Source organism: Myotis lucifugus, unplaced genomic scaffold (assembly GCF_000147115.1).
Source record: "Myotis lucifugus unplaced genomic scaffold, Myoluc2.0 scaffold_102, whole genome shotgun sequence".
Classification (NCBI taxonomy): Eukaryota; Metazoa; Chordata; class Mammalia; order Chiroptera; family Vespertilionidae; genus Myotis; species Myotis lucifugus.
The window spans coordinates 1,374,137-1,396,162 of NW_005871150.1; the positions used below are offsets into that span (position 1 = coordinate 1,374,137).

At 40.6% G+C, this 22,026-nt stretch overlaps 1 protein-coding gene across 1 annotated transcript; it reads right to left on the reverse strand.

Moving 5' to 3' along the window:
* Nucleotides 1-6,506: 6,506 nt before the first annotated feature.
* On the reverse strand, nt 6,507-7,421 carry ZFP42 (ZFP42 zinc finger protein). The gene has a single exon (XM_023757126.1). The coding sequence runs from the start codon at nt 7,419-7,421 to the stop codon at nt 6,507-6,509; it is 915 nt and encodes a 304-aa protein (XP_023612894.1).
* Nucleotides 7,422-22,026: the final 14,605 nt, after the last annotated feature.

The following is a 22,026-nucleotide window of genomic DNA, read 5'->3' on the forward strand; positions in this document are numbered from 1 at the left end:
AACTTCAGGTCCATTCAAGATGTTCCCTCTTCCTACATGTCACCATGGCCTGACATTTTACCTGAATATTTTCTCTCTCCTTTATTCCTGTATTTGCTGCCTTTCTTAAGGTTTTCAATATTTCTTGCTTCTTTCTCCAGTCTTTTCCCCTGCTTCCCACAAACTCACATCCATAGGTTACACCATCGTGTTTGATATAACATGCAAATCTGAATTTATTGCTCTTCTGAGTAAATGCATTGATTTTTTATAAAGATGTCCTATTTTATTTATTTATTTATATTTTTTTAAACTACATTTTAGTGATTTTTTACAGAGAGGAAGGAAGAGGGATAGGGAGTTAGAAACATCGATGAGAAACATTGATCAGCTGCCTCCTGCACACCTCCTACTCGGGATGTGCCCTCAACCAAGGTACATGCCCTTGACCAGAATCGAACCTGGGACCCTTGAGTCCGCAGGCCGATGCTCTATCCACTGAGCCAAACCGGTTAGGGCTCACGTTGATTTTTTTAAAGAATGTATTCACCAAAATGGTTCCTTTTAGCTGGGGAAATTATTAGTGTGTTTATTTTTTAAAAATATATATATTTTTATTGATTTTAGAGAGGAAGAGAGAGAGATAGATAGAAACATCAATGATGAGAGAGAATCACTGATCAGCTTCCTCCTGCACACCCCCTACTGGGGATCGAGCTTGCAACCCAGGCATGTGCCCTTGGCCAGAATCAAACCCGGGACCCTTCTGTCCGCAGGCCGTCGCTCTATCCCCTGAGCCAAACCAGCTAAGGCTAGTGTGTTTATCTTTTATTTACGCTTTATAATTTGCCACATTTCTTGAAAATGAACTGTTCTTGCAACAAAAATAATAAACAACTACAAAACAAACTCTAACTACACCATCGATGACTAGGTTCTATAGATGAGAAATTAAAGCTCCTACTAAGCACAGTATAAATGTCCCTTTAGCACCAGGCCCCCAGCCACCTCTCCAGTTTCTCCTCTTGCAGTTCCTCCTACAGTCATTCGCTGCCTGTCTAGGGCTGATCCTCCCTATGCTCATTTTTTTTTGTATTGGATTATTTGTCTTTTGATTCTTTTGTGTCAGTGATATTAAGTTTGGTGCATTGGTCACTATTTTACTTTTACTATTGCTATGACTAATCAAGCATTTATTCAAACACCCAATAATCATTTATTATGTTCTGTGCCTGTACTGGAAATATAAACTCCAATAAGACTTTATTTATTTATGTATTTGTTTGTTTATTTAAATTCTTTTGTTGAACTTATTGGAACTGCATTGGTTAATAAAATTATATATTTCAGGTGTACAATTCTATAGTACATCATCCATATATTGTATTATGTGTTCAACACGCAAAGTCAAGTTTTCTTCCATCACCATTTATCCCTTTAGCCTCTTCTACACCCCCTCCCCGCTTTCCCTCTGGTAATCACCATACTGTTGTGTCTATGAGTGTTTTTATTTTTTGCTTAATCCGTTCACCTTTTTCACCCCCAAACTACCCTCCCCTCTAACAGCTGTCAGTCTGTTGTACCTATGAGTCTGTTTCTATTTTGTTTGTTAGCTTATTTTGCTCATTAGATTCCACAAATAAGTGAATGTGATACTTGTCTTTCTCTGACTGGCTTATTTTGCTTAGCATAGTACTCTCCAGGTCCCTCCATGCTGTCTCAAAGGTAAAAGATCCTTTCTTTTTCTTTTTTTTTACAGCTGCATGGTATTCCACTATATAAATGCACCACAGCTTTTTTATCCATTCATCTACTGATGGGCACTTGGGCTACTTCCAAATCCTGGCTATTGTAAATAATGCTGCAATGATCATAGGAGTGCTTATATTCTTTTGAATCAGTGTTTTGGGTTTCTTTAGATATATTCCCAGAAGTGGAAAGACTTTATTTTAATAAGGCAGATCATCAACAGCTGCTGTTTTCCTACTCCCCAATCCATCCCTTATTCTGATTCCCAAATGATTTTTCTAAAAAAGTGAATCTAATCATGTCACTCCCTTAATCCCCTCAATGCTTCCATGATTGGCTACAAGGCAACATTCTAACACTTTAAAAGGTTTGCAAAGCCTTCAGAATTTGTCCCCCGCCCTTCTCTAGAAGGTTCTCTCTCTTGTGTCCATCCGTACCTAAAGACTAAGTTTCAGGAAATAAGTGGGTTCTCAGCCAGAAATCTAAACCAGGTTTTTGGTGAAAATGAAAGAAATCCCGGGAGCTTTTTCTCTTCACTCTGGATCCTGAAAGTGATCTCTGAAACCTGTGACCTGAGAAAACAAGCCGTAGTGTTATCCTCTTGGCTTTAATGGGATCTGTAAATGTTCCAGCCTCATCTCATTTTTACTGCTAAGCAATAAAGGAAGAGCTATGTGCTCGTGTGCGGGTCAATGTTAAAGTGGAGCATGACCCTCTAAGGACAGTGGTGGCAGCAGCAGTAATTAATGGCATTCCTCCCAGGGAGGTGACCTGCTCAGGATGACAGAACCAGTTTGTTCCTCCCAGGTGGAGATGCTTCCTGCACCAGTCTTTACAGAGACTGTTTTAGTTTCATTAAAGGCAGCTGCAGTTTCCTTAGCCCACAGGTAGACCAGTCTCATCTGGTCTAGAAAGATGAACTCACTACCTCACTGTGATGACTCTTATTTTTGTTTATATTTTTATTGATTTCAGAGAGGAAGGAAGAGGGATAGAGAAATAGAAACATCAACCATGAGAGAATCATTGATCAGTTGCCTCTCGCACACGCCCTACTGGGGATTGAGCCTGCAACCTAGGCATGTGTCCTTGACTGGAATCAAACTCAGGACCCTTCAGTCCGCAGGCCAATTCTATACCCACTGAGCCAGACCAGCTAGGGCTGCAGCCATCATTAATCTGCTATAAGTGTAACATCTATTAGGCAAATGTACCTGGTAAAAAGCAAGATTTCACCTATCCATCCCCACACAAATATTAGTACTACGCCAAGTCCTTAGCAATTGACAACAATGTATTGGTTGCCTTAAAGATGAGGCACTATTACTCATATTGTGTATAACTTTAACAATGTTTTGTATATTTAATGGTTGATCATCAAAGTTCTCTAGTTTTATTACTTCTTTGATTTGTACATGTGCATTTTATCACCAACATTTTGAGTTACAGGAAGCATGTACTATGCTTTTTATGACGCACATCGGAGATCTTAAGAGTATTAAAAACTTTATTAATGCCCAGGGTATCATTCAGCCTACCTAATACCTTTGATTTACTAAAGTCACAAAAGTTATGTTGGCCTGGTATGTGGATATAACTTTAGCCACATGGTGAAGCATGGCTTTGTACAGGTGTTTTCATATGTCTGGTCCACTGACATCTAAGAAATTCAACCCTGAGGTCAGAGAGAAGAAGCAGAAGACCTAATAAAAACCACATGTTAATCGTTAATGTTCATTTACCAAATCCTACTTAAACTCTTGTACTCTCAAAGCTAATTTCAGCCAATTGCCTTTTAATTATAGTCTCTTGCTCAGAGTTGCAAATATAATGGCTTTTTAATGTAACTTGCACTGTTCTGTGTCCAATGTAGGATGTAATCATGCAATTTATTCAGTCAGAGTTAGTGCATTAGGTAATTAAAACATAAGCACATACAAATTTCTATGCATGCATATTCGGTAGGAAAGTAATATATGATAAACATGCTTTGGATGGAATTCTTTGGGGATAGAAATCCTATGTCTATCAATATGCTATACCATTGTATATTATACAGCGAAATGCAAAAATCAAGTATAACTCCTTGGGAGACCCGTGCACATATCACACAGAATAAAAGAAACTAGTGTAAAGTAAGAATGTAAGTGGGTTGATACATTTTTTACTATCTTATCAGTCTTGGTTCATATACTTAATCAATGCAGGATAGTTCTCCATTATCTAAAATGTTAGGATGTGAGCAGACCCTCAGCCTTCTATCTCAGAAAGGTAGAAATGACCAAAAGGGTAATGAGATTTAAGATAATTTTCACTAATAAAAATAAACAATGTAACTATTTTTAAAAATCTTTTTAAGAGAGGTGATTGCTTTTGAGTAAGAATTGACATATGCATGGGTAATAGTTCTGTTTTTTTGTTTAGCGAGCATGTATTACTTTAGTCAATTTATCCACCTTTATTTTTCAGTAACCAGATTTTATGTAAAAATAAAAAACAATGCTTCTTTTATTAGCTATTTTTAAATTATAATTTTGATAACTATGTTTTAAAAATTATATTAAGCTATTTTCCCTATTTATACCATACTGTATTAATTGCCATCTATGCCCTATGTGTTTGTGGTACTGAGAAAGCAATGAGCATTTCTCTATTGTTATTGTCCTGTTTGTTTTAAATATTTTTTTTTCAGTTTACTTTCAGTATTAGTTTGTATTGGTTTCAGGTGTATAGCATAGTGATTCGACAATTATATACTTTAAAAATTCTTCTCCCTGATATTTTCAGTACCCACCTGGTCCCATTCATGGTTATCACAATATTATTGACTATATTCCCTATGTTGTACCTTACATCCCCATGACTATTCTGTAACTACCAATCTGTTACCTTCTGACAATTAATGTTTGGGGCATAAAAAAAGCGGGGGAGGGGGGGGGGAAGGAGGGAGGATATTTGCCATGAATTCAAATACCAGCATGAAAACAAAAATACTTGTTCGTTCATTGGGATTTGTAAAATGCCAGTATCTGACACATGTAGACATCTAGAAGGAATGATTTCCTTTTTCAGTTTTCTCTGGATATGTGCTCACACATTTTGTGCTCATTCTTCTTACTTAAAATACAAATGTAGAAAGTATATGTACATTTCTTTTGCAAAACATTAAGACTTCAGCTGACATATTCTCATCTTCTTTCCCCGCCCTCCACCCCCCACCCCCATTAAACTTACATTCTGAACAGTTTTAGGGTTCCTCTTTGGAAAAGAAAAACAAACAAAAGAACATCCAGGAGGCTAGCCAAGTAGCAACCTATCCCTAATTCAGAGTTTGACTAAGCCTTGAAATCCAAACACAAGCTCTTTCTCAGATTGATGTTCCTTATGCATTTAAGCTTCAGGGTTGTAAATACTTCGCTTTTGTCCCCTCCAGTTCCAGAAAAAGTGCTCTATAGAAATAGACCAGCCTTCACACAGAGGAAGCCAACCTTGATCCTTCTTGATGCCCCGAGTCCCAGGTCTGAACTTTGCAGCCTAAACCCTGCCATTGATTTTATCTAGTCCCAGCTGCTCTCTATCTAATCCTTCCCTTTGCCTGGTCTTCAGAGGTGCTATGTCCTAATTCAACTCTGAAGTAAAAATCTATAGAGTAAAGCAAATACTGCTGTCAAAGCAAAAACCAGACAAATATATATGCTCCACCATCTCGGTCAAATTCCCATCCTAAATTCTATACTTGGGTGTTTCATTCAGAGGAAATTCCAAATGTATGAATAGATTATTTATCCAACGTTCCTTTCAGTTTGAGATTCAGGACCCATATTCCTATAGAAAGCCATACATGTGTTTATATTGTGGCATTTCTAAAATCAAGATTAACCTTAAAGTTTGTTTGGTGTACTGGTTCCCCCCCCACCCTCCCTGAAAGCTGTTACATTCATGGTATATATCACCATTATCTCCAATGATGTCTTAAATCTGAAAATCAAAGACATATGGGTATTCTAACTATATGATTATCTATAATATTGACCCTGGGGAAAAATGCATTCCAAGTTTAAATGGCTGCATATTTTCTGTTCATTATAAGGTGATTCCAATAAGGGATTCAGTTTGTAAGCACAAAAACAAGTTAATCTTTATATTACAGCTATAGTTTTATTTTTACCAGCTATTCCTGAATGATCAATTTTCCCCTTTAATGAGATTAGTTAACCACTTTCTCTAAATTTTCATTCCAAAGCATATAAGTACCCCATATTCTGATCCATCTATTAAAAACAACTTTCTCTTCCTGGTCAGGTAGCTCAATTAGTTAGAGCATCACCCTGATACACCAAGGTTGCAGGTTTGATCCCTGCTCAGGGCAAGAATCAACCAGTGAGAGGGGTCCCAGATTGGAGAGGGTACAGGCCAGGCTGAGGGACCCCCCACCCCCCACCCCCCACGAATTTTGTGCACTGGGCCTCTAGTGTGAAAATAAGCCCCTTATTCAACAATCTAACTCATAACATTAAGAATTACTCTTTTGAAGTAAATTTATTACTGACCTTCCTGTTGGAAGCACATTCTGTACACAATGTTCTTAGAATGATTTCACAATGAATAGGAGCATCTTAGTAACATTTAAAAATATGCCTCATAGGGTTGCAACATTGATCCAAATATTCTTTCCTGAAAATAATCAATGAGGCATATTTGTCCTCAATCACTCTTTTGTTCAAATGCTTCCCTTCTTCACATCTTTAAAGATTTTTTCCCCATCTTCTTCTTATTGATTATTTTTTATTTGCATGAGTTAAGATGTGAGCTTTCAGGTTACCTGACTGGACAAAGCTCCTATGACAGCCTTCAAAGGAACACACAAAAGCCCGCTCCCCGGTGTGGATGCGCACATGTGTACGCAAGTTGAAGTCCAGGGAAAAGCGTTTTCCGCACCCTTTAAAGGTGCACAGAAAAGGCCTCTCTCCAGTATGAGCCATAAAATGTCTTTTTAGTTTGGAGTTCTCAGGAAACGCTTTCCCACACTCCGCACACACGTGGTTGCGGGGGCCATGAACGAGTTGGAGATGCTTTTTCAGGGAACGTCTCGTCTTCAGCTCTTTTGCGCATTCACTCTGAGGGCAAACAAATTTTTCTGGAGCATCATATTCCCCATTTTTTCTTGGCTTATTTCTAGCAAATTCTGCAGGCCGGGTGGGATCTAGCAGGCTAGCGTTGGGTGTTTCTCCAGGAGGAGGCTTCTTGCCTGTCATGTGCTCAGAATGCTCAACAAGTGATTTCTCTCCCACATTCTGTGGAGGAAATTCTTGTTTTGCCTCCTTTTCCATGTATTGCAAGGAACATTCAGAAAGTGAGTTTGCATCAACAAAAACCTGTTGAGAAAACTCTTGCTCTCGTCCTCCTCCCAGGCAGCTGAAGGACTTAAGAAATATGTCCTCTTCCCGGGTGGGTTCGGAAAACTCACCTCGTATGATGCACTCTATGTAACAGTCAGAGAAGGGGTCCTCTTCACCAACCTCATAGCTGATCTCGTGGCCCCCAACTTCATCCCACAAGGCCCTCATCACGGTGAGGGGCTCCTGCTGGGCTGGCTCTGGTGTGGCTGGATTTGGCTTATTCCCACCGAGGGCCCTTCTGCCCCGGCCTTTCCGTCCACGTGTCTTTGCCCTTGTATTCAGTTGCTGCTCCATGTTGTCCTGTGGTTCCTCCTCAAAGATTTGCACCAGGATATATCAACCACTTCCAGGTAGCAGTGATCTGGGTAAGTCTTCAGCAGGTATCTGCTTTGAAATAATAACGATGAGGTAAAACATTAGAGCCATTGTCAGAAAATGACCTAAAAAATTAGCCTAGAACTTTCTTCAATAATGGAATGACTACATTTAACCCCGTCTTCCTTGACAAATTCCACAAGAGAGTAAGAGAATGAGCTCTGATGTAAGATATGGGTCATAGCCCTATCTTACCCTGTGGGGATGTCCCTTTGTTTATTGGGCACTCACTCTATGCTAGCCCAGGTCTAAGCTGCTCATGGGTGGAAACACATCTGTAAGTAACACATGAGCACACTCATAGAGTACACTTTCTCATAAGCATACGAAATAAGTCTGTATGACATCTGTTATAAGGTAAAGTGCTATAGGATAATGCAAGGGGCGGGTAGAAAGCAGGAGTTTGCAATTTTGAACAGGGTGTTCGGGGTAGTGGCAGTTGACTAAAAACTTGAAAAAGGTAAGAGAGCAAGGCATGCCTATTTTCTTATGGAACACTGTTATGAAATTCAAATTAAATAATGCATATGAAGTGTTTAGCACAGTTCATGGCACAGAGCAAATGCTGAATGCTTCTGTGAGCCAGTGTTATTTGATCAGCTCTGTATTCACCCTGTAAGTATAGGTGGAACCCTGTTATGTGCACGCGCTATTCTAGACCAAGAGTGGCGAATGTCTTCTGTAAAGAGCCAGATTTAAGCTTCTCAGGCCCTATGATCTCTGTGGCAACTATTCAGCTCTGCCATTGTAGTAGGCGCAGCCATAGATAATACACAGAGGATGAGCATGACTGTGTCCCATAGTTTTCTGTCACTTCCTGAAAAATGTAAGAGTTATGGAATGAATTTATTATATCCTTTCTAAGAGCCCTTTGCTTAATGTTACAATTGTGTGCCTTATAAAAGATCTCTTACTTTTATTGTCCTAACACCCCGCTGTAGGAACAAAAATGAAATGCTTTTAAAAAGGGGGCATATATGAAAGCACTGGAGTGAAAAGGAACCACTTGAGATTATTCTTTTGAGATGGTATTTTGATTCTTTTAATTTTTTCTAAAAAAATTCAGTAATGGCTGACATACAATATTATATTAGTTTCAGGTGTAAAACGAAGTGACTAAACCTTTGCATAACTTGCAAAGTAGTCACCCCAACCAATAAATCTCATCCTGTCTGACATTGAGGCGGAATTTTAAAATATAGCTATTTAAAATTATTTTCAAGCTGTTAATATATAATGTATTTTATATGTAATATTATACACATAAGATGTAATGTTTACATACATATTTTACATATACATATAAAATGTATAAAGTTACAAGTGTTTTTATTTATTCTGTCATTTAGAAAAGTAAAATAAACCAGGGAGACTGTGTCCAGGAATATTTATCAAAGGAAACCTTGTTCTTGTAGATAAAAATAATTTTGTATTAATGAATATAGCACCTCTGGAGTGAAATCACTGGGAACGGGTCTAAGTCTGAGTAGGACAGAGCACAAAATCCCCCTCCCCCAACTCGTCTATTTAAAATAACTGTCACTTGATTTGATTTCAGTTTTGCTCTTCATATTATCTCTTGCCATCTCCAGCTCTATTTCATTTTCAGTAACAATTAACTTTGCCTCCAATGAAGTGCCATGCTCTTCCCACTCCATAAAAATGCTACCTACCCTTACTCCCCCCCCCCCCCACTTCCCTATCAGTACTCATACACATACACACTTATTTCCAGTCCATACTTTAGATCCCTGCTTAAACATCACTTCCTCAGGCAAGTTTCCCTTGATTTTTAGGCTCAATTTGGTCCACAAGCTAAATGTTTCCCTATATCTTACACGGATTAGAGTCCCAGGTACTGATTATTTAAGGTCTGTCTTACCTACCAGACTGTCAGAATATGAGAGCAAGATCCTCTTCTGTCCTATGCACAGGTCCCAACTCTTACTTAGTCCAGTTGTCTAATGAAATGAATGCATAGATATGCATCAGTCATCATATTGGTGATATCTGATATAGCAATTCTAGAACGTTAATTTATTAGAAAATTATTTGGGACTTTAGACACACAATGTAGAAGTTTCAAAATGTTGGCTAAAAATGATGCTAAGGCATTATCTATCTACAAAGACATCACCTCTGAGAGTAGGGTTGAAAGAGGTATTTCCTTGATGAATTCACCAGGGTCCAAGGATAGCCCTTACCTTCTAAGCTAGATCCTTATTGATCATATTTCTGAGTCTTATGCCATTTCTCACACAATAGCAACCTTGTGAGGGTGATGTATAAAATTGAAATGGTAATTTATAATGGGAAAATTCCTGTTTATATGATAAGTACATTCTCTGATGGTGTTAATAACTACAAGGAAAATGTACTAGGTAAAGATGGTATGAAGAAAAAAACCTGGATGTTCAGAAAGGAGGGGGAAGGGGGCCTGGTGAAAAGGTGAAGGGATTAACCAAAAATCCCCAAAGGAACTCTCAGACAGACAATAGTATGCTGATTACCTGAAGGAAAGGGGGGTGGAGGGGAGTAGGAAGGGGTAAAGGGGGATAAATGGTGATGGAAGGAGACCTGCCTTGGGGAGGTGAACATACAATATGCAGATGATGTATTGTAGAATTGTACCCCTGAGACCTATATAATTCTATTAGCCAATGTCACCCCAGTAAATTCAATTAAACAACAAGCAACAACAACAACACCTAGATGTTAATGGCATGCAATTAACCTACTTTTATATTTCTCAAACTGGAGTAGAAATACTAAAATGGTGCATCCTGGACCTATTCAGTCACTTGAAGATATTTAGTTCCACACATCGTTCTGTGTGCCTACCCCAGACCAGTGAAAAGGACATGGAGTCCCAGGTTCGCGGGGTGGGGAGGGGGAGGGGGGGAGGGAATGGAGAAAGTGCGTGGGAAGCCATTTTTAGAAAGTCTGGAAAGGCCGCCATGGAGGGGCATTAGACTGAGCCCTGAAAAAGAGGAGTATTAGTTGGGGGAGGCATGTTCTTTCCAGGCTGCAGCTTGGAGTACGAAGGGATGGGCAAGCTGGAGGACAGAGGAAGCCATGCTTATTCCAAAATATGGCGGCGAGGGCGGAAGTGGCCCGAGAGAAGGTAAGGAGGAGCCATTTGCATTGCTTTCCCAAACCGGTGGGAACCATTACCGGCTTCCTTACAACCAGTGGGAACCATTACTGGCTCCCTTACAACCAGTGGGAACCATTACTGGCTCCCTTACAACCAGTGGGAACCAAAAGATCAGGGCTGATGTGTGGAGAATGGGTTGAGGGAGGGAAGAGTGAAACCAAAAAAATAAATAAAAAATAAAAGATCACCTAGGCGGGCTCTTCCTCCTGGGAGCACGGCTGCACCTTACCCCCCCTCCCCCCCACCCCCTTCTTCCCTCTCAGACCTGCATCTCCTAAACTCTAAGGATCCCCCGGACTTGAAACGGGAGGGAGCACTGGGGCAGCGTCTGGGGCTGGTCCCCTGAGCCTGTCCCCAAGGCCTTTTCTCTGACTTCCCGGTGAGCGCATAGCATTTCTTTCTTCTAACTTTCCTAGAGCAAAGCAGCCCCGCCTCTAGCGTCTTCTCTCCTAAGACCTTCCTGTTTCCGCTGTCCCCAGCGGGTGGTCCGGGTTTGTTTTGTTTTGCTGGAGTAATTGAGTGGATGATCGTACCATTTGCAGAGATAAATGGAAAAGGGGAGAAAGGGAAGACAGGCCTCGTCTCTTGATAATAAATAATGTAAACATTTTAATATAAAACAGACCCAGGCGAATGTTGTAACGCAATATACTTATATGATTTTTTCGAAACAAAAAAAAAATGCAACTTCAAGGAAATTTCAATCCGGCATCTGCTTTCTTGAAAGAATATTTACTTTCCACCCTTATCTGTTTTAAAAGTCGGACCTTAAGTGGCCCAAGACAGCCTAGGTCAGCGCAGTCTACACACTGGAAGTTTGCTGGCCAAGATCACCCCCCATCTGCTTCTAGCATGCTGTACGCGTCCCATCCGTGGTTGTCAAAACCTTATAATAGGGATCTACGGTTAAAAACACATTCTAACTGGTAAACTCAACACACACATCCTCCTGCATTTCTGAACAAAGCTAAGTTCCAGGAAACAAGACTTACCCCTTGATATCGTGCCACTCACTCTACTTCCTACTCCATTTCCTTTCAGAGCAAAGACAAGGACGAAGGTCCTTGTGCTCCCAAGGGCATTTAACACCCCCCGCCCCCCTGCTTTACATTCGGCCAGTTAGATCCACCCTCCTTTTGATGGACATATTCTAATCAGGCTGCACCTTCATTTCAACTCAGCACAGATTGGATTTTCAAGGAAAGGCTCTACCAATCTCTGCAAGGAAAGTTGCCTTGGGAGTGGTGCTGGGTGTGGCCCTGCTCGGGTCCCTGGTTGGGGTTTGGCGTCCTGGCCCTTGCCTGCTGCACGGTCACCTTCTCCTAAGGCAATGGTTCTCAACCTATGGGTCGCCACCCCTTTGGGGGTCGAACGACCCTTTCACAGGGGTCGCCATCGGAAAACACATATATAATTACATATTGTTTTTGTGATTGATCACTATGCTTTAATTATGTTCAATTTGTAACAATGAAAATACATCCTGCATATCAGATATTTACATGACGATTCATAACAGTAGCAACATTACAGTTATGAAGTAGCAACGAAAATAATTTTATGGTTGGGGGTCACCACAACATGAGGAACTGTATTAAAGGGTCGCGGCATTAGGAAGGTTGAGAACCACTGTCCTAAGGGGGGCACGCAGAGGTGACACCCAGGCAAGTGCTGCGGCTGCGTCATGTGGACAAACCTCTGAATCCCGGTTGCCTAACTTCAGCACGTACCAGGCACTCAGTAAATGCCCATTGCGCGAATGAACGTAGGCATCATCAAATTGAAGTAGTTACCTATCAGCCCAATGAAAATCACCACCCCTTCTCCTGCTCTCTCTTTTACCCTCCTCCAACCCTCATTCCCAGCCCCACATTCCGCCCAGTCTCAGAAAAACGATTGTTGCCTTTTTTTTGTTTTGTTCAGACATTAACCTGACTGCTCAGATCCCTCAAAGGAACAGCCTACTTTGAAAGCAGTGGTCAATCCACACTCACCATTGGCCATGGTCTAGTGAAGTTTCATAGTTAGCAAAACATTAAAAACAAATCAATGTTTAAAGACCTCTTACATTTTGACTGGACCCTTGCCTGCAATTCACATAGATATCTGGAAGCCGTGCTCTCCACTTTTGTGTGTGTGTGTCTGTTTTAGAATAAATGCCAGTTGTGAGATTGGAAATTAAAAAAAAAAATTAAAAGACAATTTCCAATGGAGAAAATATTTAACCTATTTTTGAAATGTATTATTCCCTGTCCTGTTGGCATACCAGGTCTTCATCCATTTGAAATTGAAGTCAGATCAAGCTTCCTTAGCTCCTTGCAGTGGTTCTCAACCTTCTGGCCCTTTAAATACAGTTCCTCATGTTGTGACCCAACCATAAAATTATTTTTGTTGCTACTTCATACCTGTAATGTTGCTGCTGTTATGAATCGTAATGTAAATATCTGATATGCAGGATGGTCATAGGCGACTCCTGTGAAAGGGTCGTTCGACCGCCAAAGGGGTCGCGACCCACAGGTTGAGAACCGCTGCCTTAGAGCATACTATTTGCAGGTGAGTTTCTGGAGGCAGAAATGACAAGAAGTAACTTCTCTCCTACTCCCTGTGGTGGCGCATTGCTGTGGTGTCTAAAAACTACCGCACAGGCAGGTTCTCGGAGCAGCTCGGCACCACCCATCTGTGTGTCTGTGATAGCGACGTTAATGTTTTGGGTTTCAGTGAGCCAAAGAATCCTGAGTAGAACATTCTTTTCAAGCCTTTAAATGGCAATGCCATTAGTCATTGGAGGTCCCTTTCCTCAAGGCAGATGTCTCTCTCTTTTGATCTCTCTCTCTCTCTCTCTCTCTCTCTCTCTATATATATATATATACATATATATGCCATATATATGTCATCATATTTATATATGATTTATGTGTTACATATATTTATGTATTTTCTATGTATAGAGAGAAGGGAGAAACATCATAAAGCCAAAGCTCATTCCTTTCATTTAATCCTTTCACGTAACTCACCAGACCACACCCACTTGTTATCCCTCATTTATCCTTTGAGATAACGCATACAATCACCTAGATAATGTATAATCCCGATCCCCATTGCTGACTCGAACAGGTTTGTGTCAGTGTGACTGGGAACTGGAGACCACATCTTTAGAAGATGTAAATGTGCATTTCACATTCCAACTCCCACGGGAATGATTCTGTCCCCACTCTGGTTTAGTTTTCCTTTCCATGGCCTGAAAGGAAGGAACTCATCTGTTGTTATATGAACCCAGCTCAAGGGAAATTGAATTTCTCCAAAACAAGTTAGGGAACCAATTAAACGGTGAAATAGAAGCGAGCTGCCTGTTGAAATTGACACAAAGAGTAATTTTTTTTGGATTGCTGGAATTTTAGTCATAGTAATTATTTTATCAATAACATCATAGCCAGTTTTTAAGAATGGTATTTTGATCATTTATTTCAGTGTTACAAACCAACATTTTTCTTTAAAAGCTTACAATGCAAAAGCTATAACTATGCTTTAATTCACTCTATTTAGACTCTTTCTACCAGATAGGCCCTGTTCCAGGCCCTGGGGTTCTGTAACCCAGGCCTCCTGGAGTTCTAGGCTGAGGTTGCCAGGCTGGAACTAGGATGAGTCCAGAAACTCGCTGGTATCCCACAGCAAAATTTAAGGGGCACCAAAAATTCAGATGAACAAATATTTAATCTAATTAAGATTAGCAATATTTTATGCCATATTATAAATAAAATTAGAGCCAAAATTCATGATAAACAAATTATCAAAAATGTAAATACAGAAAACCAAATCATCACGCTTTCTAAATGTCCAAATGCAGCTATTCGTAGGACAATGAAGGGTGAGTGTTGGGTGTTCTGAGAGCACGTGACAGAAGGCTCTCACGGAATCCAGAAGTTCAGGGAAGGTTTCCCTAGAGCTGCTGTGATCTGAAGGCAGGGTCAGCTTGGAGGCCACACCAATGCCCCTGACCTTGGGGGGAGCAGTGACAGAAGGAGGGGTTGCAGGAGGGGATGTGCAGTGCCAGACCCCAGGACTTGTAGGTTGTGGTAAGAGTTCATCCGACCTTCATCCGAAGAGCAATGGTAATGGAATATTACAGAAAAGCATGCTTTATTTATAAATGCATATTAACCTTAAACTTCTAAACCATTGTTTCATTGATAGAGCTTCAGTCCATCTTTTTATTTGATTTAACTAATGTTAATTGACTGCTTTGCATGCATTGACTCATTTTTTTGGTATGTGTTTGCTTTTACTCTTTTTGCTTTTTTCTTTATTCTCTTTGATGTGTATGCTAATGATTGATCACATAGACAAAAAGTAAGCATTGCTTTCTTTTAAGCATTGCCTTTATTAGTGCATTGGCTCATTTTATCTTGCAATCAAATATAAAATGATTCTTACTACTATTATTATTTTATTTGTATTTTTAAATGATAACTTGGAGACACAAAGAAAGCTTACACGCTAGTAAGGAGTTAAACTTAGAACTCAAGTGTGCTTCACATTTTACATTATATTACAGTATTTTACCAACTCCATATTTTTTATAAAATGTTTCTTGAATTATTATTTTCTGTAATTTATAATGCCTTTCCACATACTTATTTGATCTTGATAGCACCCTTATGAATTGTTATTACCCATTTTATGGATACGGAAATGGAAAATCAGTATGACAAATGCCGTATTCAAAGCCATACAGGTACTAGCTTATGGGGCCAGGAACAAATTTCAATTGCCCACTTAGAAGTGTAGTCGGTGAGCAGCAAAGGGCAGAGTAGAAGAGAAGCAGGTTTTCTGTAGGGCACTCGTCCTGTTGCTTCACTTCAGCCGGGGCTCTGGGCTTGAATGAATACAGATATAATATCAACCGTCAACTGTAATTGAAAAACAAAATTAAAAGACTAATGGCAGAGGTTTCTGGGTATATCTTCACTCTTTTCTATGGAGGGAGCCAAGAAACCACTGCCATGATAGGATTCTGAAAGTGTTTCTTGTGGCCTGATCCAGGAGTTCTCTGGACCTGGGATGAGTCTCAGATGTGCCTGGCTGGGTAAGGGTGGTGGGTAGCCTCAAGGATGGGATGTCTCCTTTCCCCAGCCCCTTGGGTTCCACCAGAATGGTCAGTCATAAAGTTCAAGAGAAAAAAGTATTTCTCAAACATCAAGAGAAAGTAATTTTATCTCTGGTACCTGCTGTGACCATACTCCTTTTTTTTTTTGCTGAGAAAAAATTTAGTGTTTCATTCAGTCTAATGCATGGGAGAGGGCTCCAGGGTGGTTAAAAGAAAGGCTAGTAGTTTCGGGGAGAGGCTCAGGGAAAAGCCAGACACCCGGGAATGCAGAGGGGCCCCTCAAAGGCCTCTGGGCTCCAAAGGCTCCTAGTGGTGCTTGAGGTGAGCCTTTGGGAGAGAGACTCGCCCAGCCCAGGCGGGCCGGGAGCCTGCGGAGGGGAGTCAGGTGTGGCCCATCTTCCTGATGAGTTTCACCTGCTCACCCCGGAAGTGGTTCTGCAGGAAGTCACCGAGATGAGGGTCTGTGGGTAGAATCAGGGCCTGCAGCTCCTAAAGGGCCTGGTTCGGGTTCCTCTCCAAGGCCAGGGCGGCCTCCATGGCGCCCTGAGTGTTGCCTACTCATCCTCGGGGGGGCTTCAGCACGTCCTGGAAGGGGATGCAGCCACCGCGCTGGTTGTGCAACTTTAAGAGCCGCTCAGCGCCCTCAGCTTCTTCTCCACCAACTCGAGGAAGAAGCGGCCCAGGCCCTCGAGAGCCACATTGCGGTGGAGATAGAAGCCCAGAGAGAGGTGAGTGTAGGCGGCCTGCAGAGGGAGGTTGGCCAGGCGGGTGACTGCAGCCTCCACCTGGGTGGAATAATGGATGAATTTGGGAGCTCATGGTTGTTGAGCAATAAGGAGTTAAGGTAGAAAACACCCGGTGTGTTGGCTGGTCCCGGGGGTGGTTCTGAAGGCGGTGACTGGATAAGACGCAGGAGAGAGGCCGGAGGCTGGGAGAAGGGCGTCCCTGGGTCTGTTCCGTCCAAGCACTGTTGAAGCAAGAGACAGATCCGGGCCACCGAGGGCACTGCCTGGGACCACACTCTTGGGTTCCCGTTTCTGAACTCTGTCCCTATGTGTAGTGCCTCCCCACTCCTCACTCCCCTCCACCCTCCACACCTCCCACCTCCGCCATTTTTATACCAGCATCATATTCTTGCCCTCTGAGTCCAGCGGATTCAATCTCTTTAATGCCCCTAAATATTCTTGTCCTTTTTTGCCTCTGTCCCTTGCACGTGTTTCCTCTGCGTGGAATCGTTTTCACAGTTCCATTTCAGGATATCGGTTTGCTTTTTTGTTCATTTTTTCCCTTTGTTTCCTTCCTTCCTTCCTTTCTTTTTTGTTTATTTGTTTTTGATGCCTTTCTCCTTACAGTATGTTCAGAGAGAAAGTAAATTGTATATTTAACATACTTTCAATGTTGCCACTCTAATTATTTCTAATGACATTGAATGACATACTTTCTCAAACAAAGGGGTACTTGGGAATTTATGTCAAGTAACAGAAAGATTCTCACCAGGGGTAATGTCGCCCCTAGAGGGCATTAAGTGTTTTTATGCAGATGTTTTCGGTTTCCCAGTGTACTCAGGCTTGAGAATTTACATATGGAAAAGCATGTTATTTTATTATGAATTATTTTTCTTTTATTTCTTTGTATTATGGTGAGGGTGTCATATGGACTTAAAATATATGTGTAGGTAGGTTAAAGTAATTATTTCTTTGTTTATACAATGGTAGCAAGGGTGTTAAAAATGTCTTCTAAAAGGGGTCATTGGTCTGATAGGATTGAGAACAACTTCCCTAGTCAATTTACTTTCTTATGATCATTTACTTATTTATTTACTTACTTATATAATAGACTTTATTTTTTAGAGCAGTTTTAGGTCTACAGCAAAAGTGAGTGAAGGTACAGGGATTTCGTTTCCCATGTGCCCTTTGCCCCTATCCATGCATAGCTTCCCCACCATCAACATCCCCTACCAGAGTGCTACATTTGTTACATTCAATGAACCTACATGCACACATTATCACTCAAGGTCCATCGTTTACCTTAGGGCTCACTCTTGGTGTTGTACATTCTGTGGGTTTGGACAAATGTAAAATGGCATATATCTACTGTTAAAGTATCAAATAATGTAGTTTTTTGCCTTAAAAATCCTCTCTACTTTGCCTATTCACCCCCTTCCCCCGCCCCCAGCTCATGATTCCTTCACATTGTCCTCTTTCCTCAAGCCTATCTTTTCCCTAGTCCTATCAGCTGAGTATCTTATACCGATGAGAAATAGAAACCTCTGTGCACTCCACCACACATCCATCTGCGTCTATACCCAGGCGCTTGGCATTCCTTCTTGGTAATATAGTTGAACTGTCTGTGCTTCCATCCAAGGCTTTCCCTTCCTTCACTCATTGTCTCCATTTTCTCCTGACTATTCAAGGACTTTGTTCAAATAATTAACCTCTATCCTCCATCTTCAGTTTTTCTCTCTCAAATCTGGATCATTCCATGGGCATTCAAGCACACTTACTGTGATAATGAGGATCCTAAAAATAGTTCCCTTGATCCCATCTCCTCCCAGTTACTTTGCTCTTCCACCCCATTTCATTGCGCCCTTTTATAGAAAACTTCTGAAAGATCCTCTTCTTTTGCTATGATCCATCAATAACATCAGTATCATCTAGAATCTTGGTAGAAATACAAACTCTCAGGTCCCACTCTGAATCTATTGAATCAGAAATTATATTTTGCCTGGCCAGTGTGGCTCAGTGGTTGAACTATGAACCAGGAGGTCACAATTCGATTGCTGGTCAGGGCACATGCCCAGATTTCGGGCTTGATCTCCAGTGTGGAGTGTGCAGGAAGCAGCCAATCAATGATTTTCGTCATTGATGTTTCTCTCTTTCTCTTCCCTCTCCCTTCCTCTTTGAAATCAATAAAAATGTATTTAAAAAAAAGAAATTCTATTTTAACAGGATCTCCAAGGTTTCATAAGACATAAAAGTTTGAGAAGCACTGATCTGTGGTGCTGATTTTCAATTCTTCTCTTTACATTTTCTCTTGAATCCAGGTCAATAAATCATTCCTTTCTACTCTCCACTGAAACAGCTCTTTTTGGGGTTACTAATGACCTCCAAAATGCTAAATCCAAAGGTCAATTTTCACTGCTCATCTTACTGGATCCATGCAGCATTTGACATGGTTGAAATCTCCATTTATTGTGCTTCCCATCTTCAAGGCCATTAACATCATTGTGCAGGCGGTCAATCCCTGGCCTTTTTTCCTTCCCTCCACTTTAACAGATCTCACCCAGTTCACTGGCCTTTAATGCTCCTCATTGTTGTGGTGCCTCCTATTCATATTTCAAGGCTGAGGTCAAATACTAACTTTTCACAGGAACATGTACAGACTCTCCAGCAGAAATTAATCACCCTTTCTTCAAAGTGATAATTTCCATCACTTTGTATTTCTCATTTCTCACTTTTTCTATTTTACTTTATAGTTTTTTTTTTCTGTAAGCTCCTTGATTACAGGAGGTGTGTCATATGCATCTCTATATACCTACATTTTATTTCTTTATTTAAAAAAACAATTTTTTTTTCTCATGTAACAGGTGCTCAATACATGTTTCTCCTCCCAGGAATGTCTAAGGGGCTTACATGTCCTATGTATAGCTTGTTCGTGGATCATGGAATTCTGTACCTACATACATTCCACCTTTTATTTTCAAGTCAATCCTCTGCAGGTGGTCTTACATCAATCTTGTAAAAAGCTAAAAATGTAGGCAAAGCAGACATAACTGAGCTCCAAGTGGATTTGCAAATTGGCTTTTTCAGACACACTCAGCGAAACCCATGGAATATTGCATGTACAACTACTACTTGGATGGACACGGTCTACAGAATAAATTATGGAAATTAGACCATTAAAATGCTCTTCTTTAAGATCTTTCCATGGCTGGCTCCTTCTCATCATTTAGGTCTCAGCTCTAATGGGATCGCCACAGAAAGGCTTTTTCTAATCATCCATTCTGTAGTACTTGCCAGTCACACTCTACCCTATTATGTTGTTTTATTTTAGTTATTTCCTTATGACTGTTTGAAATTATTTATATTTGTATGTTTTATCATTCATCTCCTACCCCTATGGAAGGTGAGCATCATTGACTGCAGGAACTTGGCTGGTCTATGTTCTGTGGTTATCAGTAAGCAGTACTGGAACATAGTAGGTGCTCAGTAAATACTAGTATTTGTTGAATGAATGAATAAATACATTCTAGGGACATTGGGAAACTCTTTGATCCCACAAAGAACTGATTTATAAACCTGGTATTACTATAACTTGGTGATGAGGAGATCAGGAGAAATGAGATGAATATTAATTACTTTGATGGGCTGCTGACAGCCTTTCAAAGACTTCAGCAGAAGTCTTTCAAGTTTTGAAATGGCAAAGGCTTTAGAAAATACCTACTAAGCTAAGCTGAAGATATTTGACTGAGGACTTTGAAGTAGGTATTAAACAAATATTCTCTGATGGACTGAGCTGGGCTATTTGGCAGAAATGATACTTAAGTAGGAAGTGAAATTTATCCTTCAGCACTCTTTTGAAACCCTCACACCTTATAGAGGGTTATAGTAGAACATTTAAAGCAATGTGTGATCTCTGATCAGCAGCACTGACGTCACCTGGAAGCTTTTCAGGAATGAAAATTGTTAGGTCTCATTCCAGACCTACTGAAAGAGAGTCTAAATTTTAACAAAATACCCGAGTTATTCCTGTGCTCATTTAAGTTTGAAGGCCAGTGCAATAGAAACCATCTCCAAAAATGCTTAAGCTGGATCCAATGAAGAAGCAACTAGCAACTGTTTCAAAAAATAGCCCTGGCCGGTTTGGCTCAGTGGATGGAGCATCGGCCTGTGGACTGAAGGGTCCCGGGTTCGATTCCGGTCAAGGGCATGTGCCTTGGTTGCGGGCACATTCCCAGTGGGGAGTGTGCAGGAGGCGGCTGATCGATGTTTCTCTCTCATCGATGTTTCTAACTCTCTATCCCTCTCCCTTCTCTGTAAAAAATCAATAAAATATATTTTAAAAAAATAGATAAGAAGGGTGGGTATAAGGCAGAGATTGAAGCTGGTGGTGGGGGTGTCTGAATAGAGTCAAAGGTAGCAAGTTATCCAAATGCAGTGTAAGCGATATATTCATTTTCACCTCATGGCCAAAATAAGCAACTGGGATGAATACACAGGTCACTCAGTTTAGTAACGAGTCTAAGATAGCACAGGTGTTTGGCATTACATAGAGAATGGAGGACAAGTCTATTTTCTGATTTGATTATAATGAAACACTTTTTTAGTCTCTTGAGAGTTTTAACTCAGTGCTTACTGATGCTTTGTGAATTTCCTCCAGGCTTTTCAGTACCTTTGAGGGAGAGAGTGAGTCAGAAGGTGATAGATTTGGTTCTATGCAGTAGGTCAACATTAGCCACAAAGGAGACAGAAGGAAGGAGACAGCCGGAGAAATGGAGAAAAAAGTTTGCCTGTATTGAGGCTGTAGGAATAGGGGCTGTTGAAGTAGTTGGATTCCTATATGTATTTATATGTGAGAAGGGATTTGCTTTTTCCCCTGGTGAGAAGGAACATAAATCACTTTACAGATCTTATTTGGGAAAGAAGAAAAGAACTCAAATTGTGTTCAAATAGACCTTTGAAGTGGACAGGGGATTCATGTCCTGAAATAAAGATTCAAGTAGAAATAGATCTATTCGTACTCGCTTAGATCTGGGGAATTCTGAAGATTTACTAAGGCACTATATTGCCGTGACATCTTTATGAAGTCACTTTAAGCTTTCCTATATTTTTAATTAGAAGTCATTTAGCCAATGCTTCTGCTCCTTGGCAGCAATGGACTTAAATGACTATGAAATAAAAAATGAATAATGAGTGTTGCTCTTCCCTCTAAACATCCCAAATTGACGGAGGAGAGAGAATCACTCCTTGCATGTCAAAGATTCTTCTGAGGCAGAGTTTGGAGAAAGGAAGTTTCACTCTCCATTTCCCAATATTCCTTCTGTTTTAATAGTCTACCTGACAAAGGACCCCGTACAGGGCTTTGCACTTAGTAAAGCATTTACTCAACCACTAAGCCACACTGGCCGGGCATGGTGCATTTTTCCTTTATAATCTCCACGAACCTTTACCTCTGATTTGTGGTTTATATTAATAGGAATATTTAGTTTAGATTAATTTATTTCATATTGGGTGCTCTTTTTGTTAATTTGAATAATCCTATAA

Excerpts from the sequence above, each read along its gene's own strand:
- ZFP42 (XM_023757126.1), bottom strand. The coding sequence starts at position 7,421 with ATGGAGCAGCAACTGAATACAAGGGCAAAGACACGTGGACGGAAAGGC.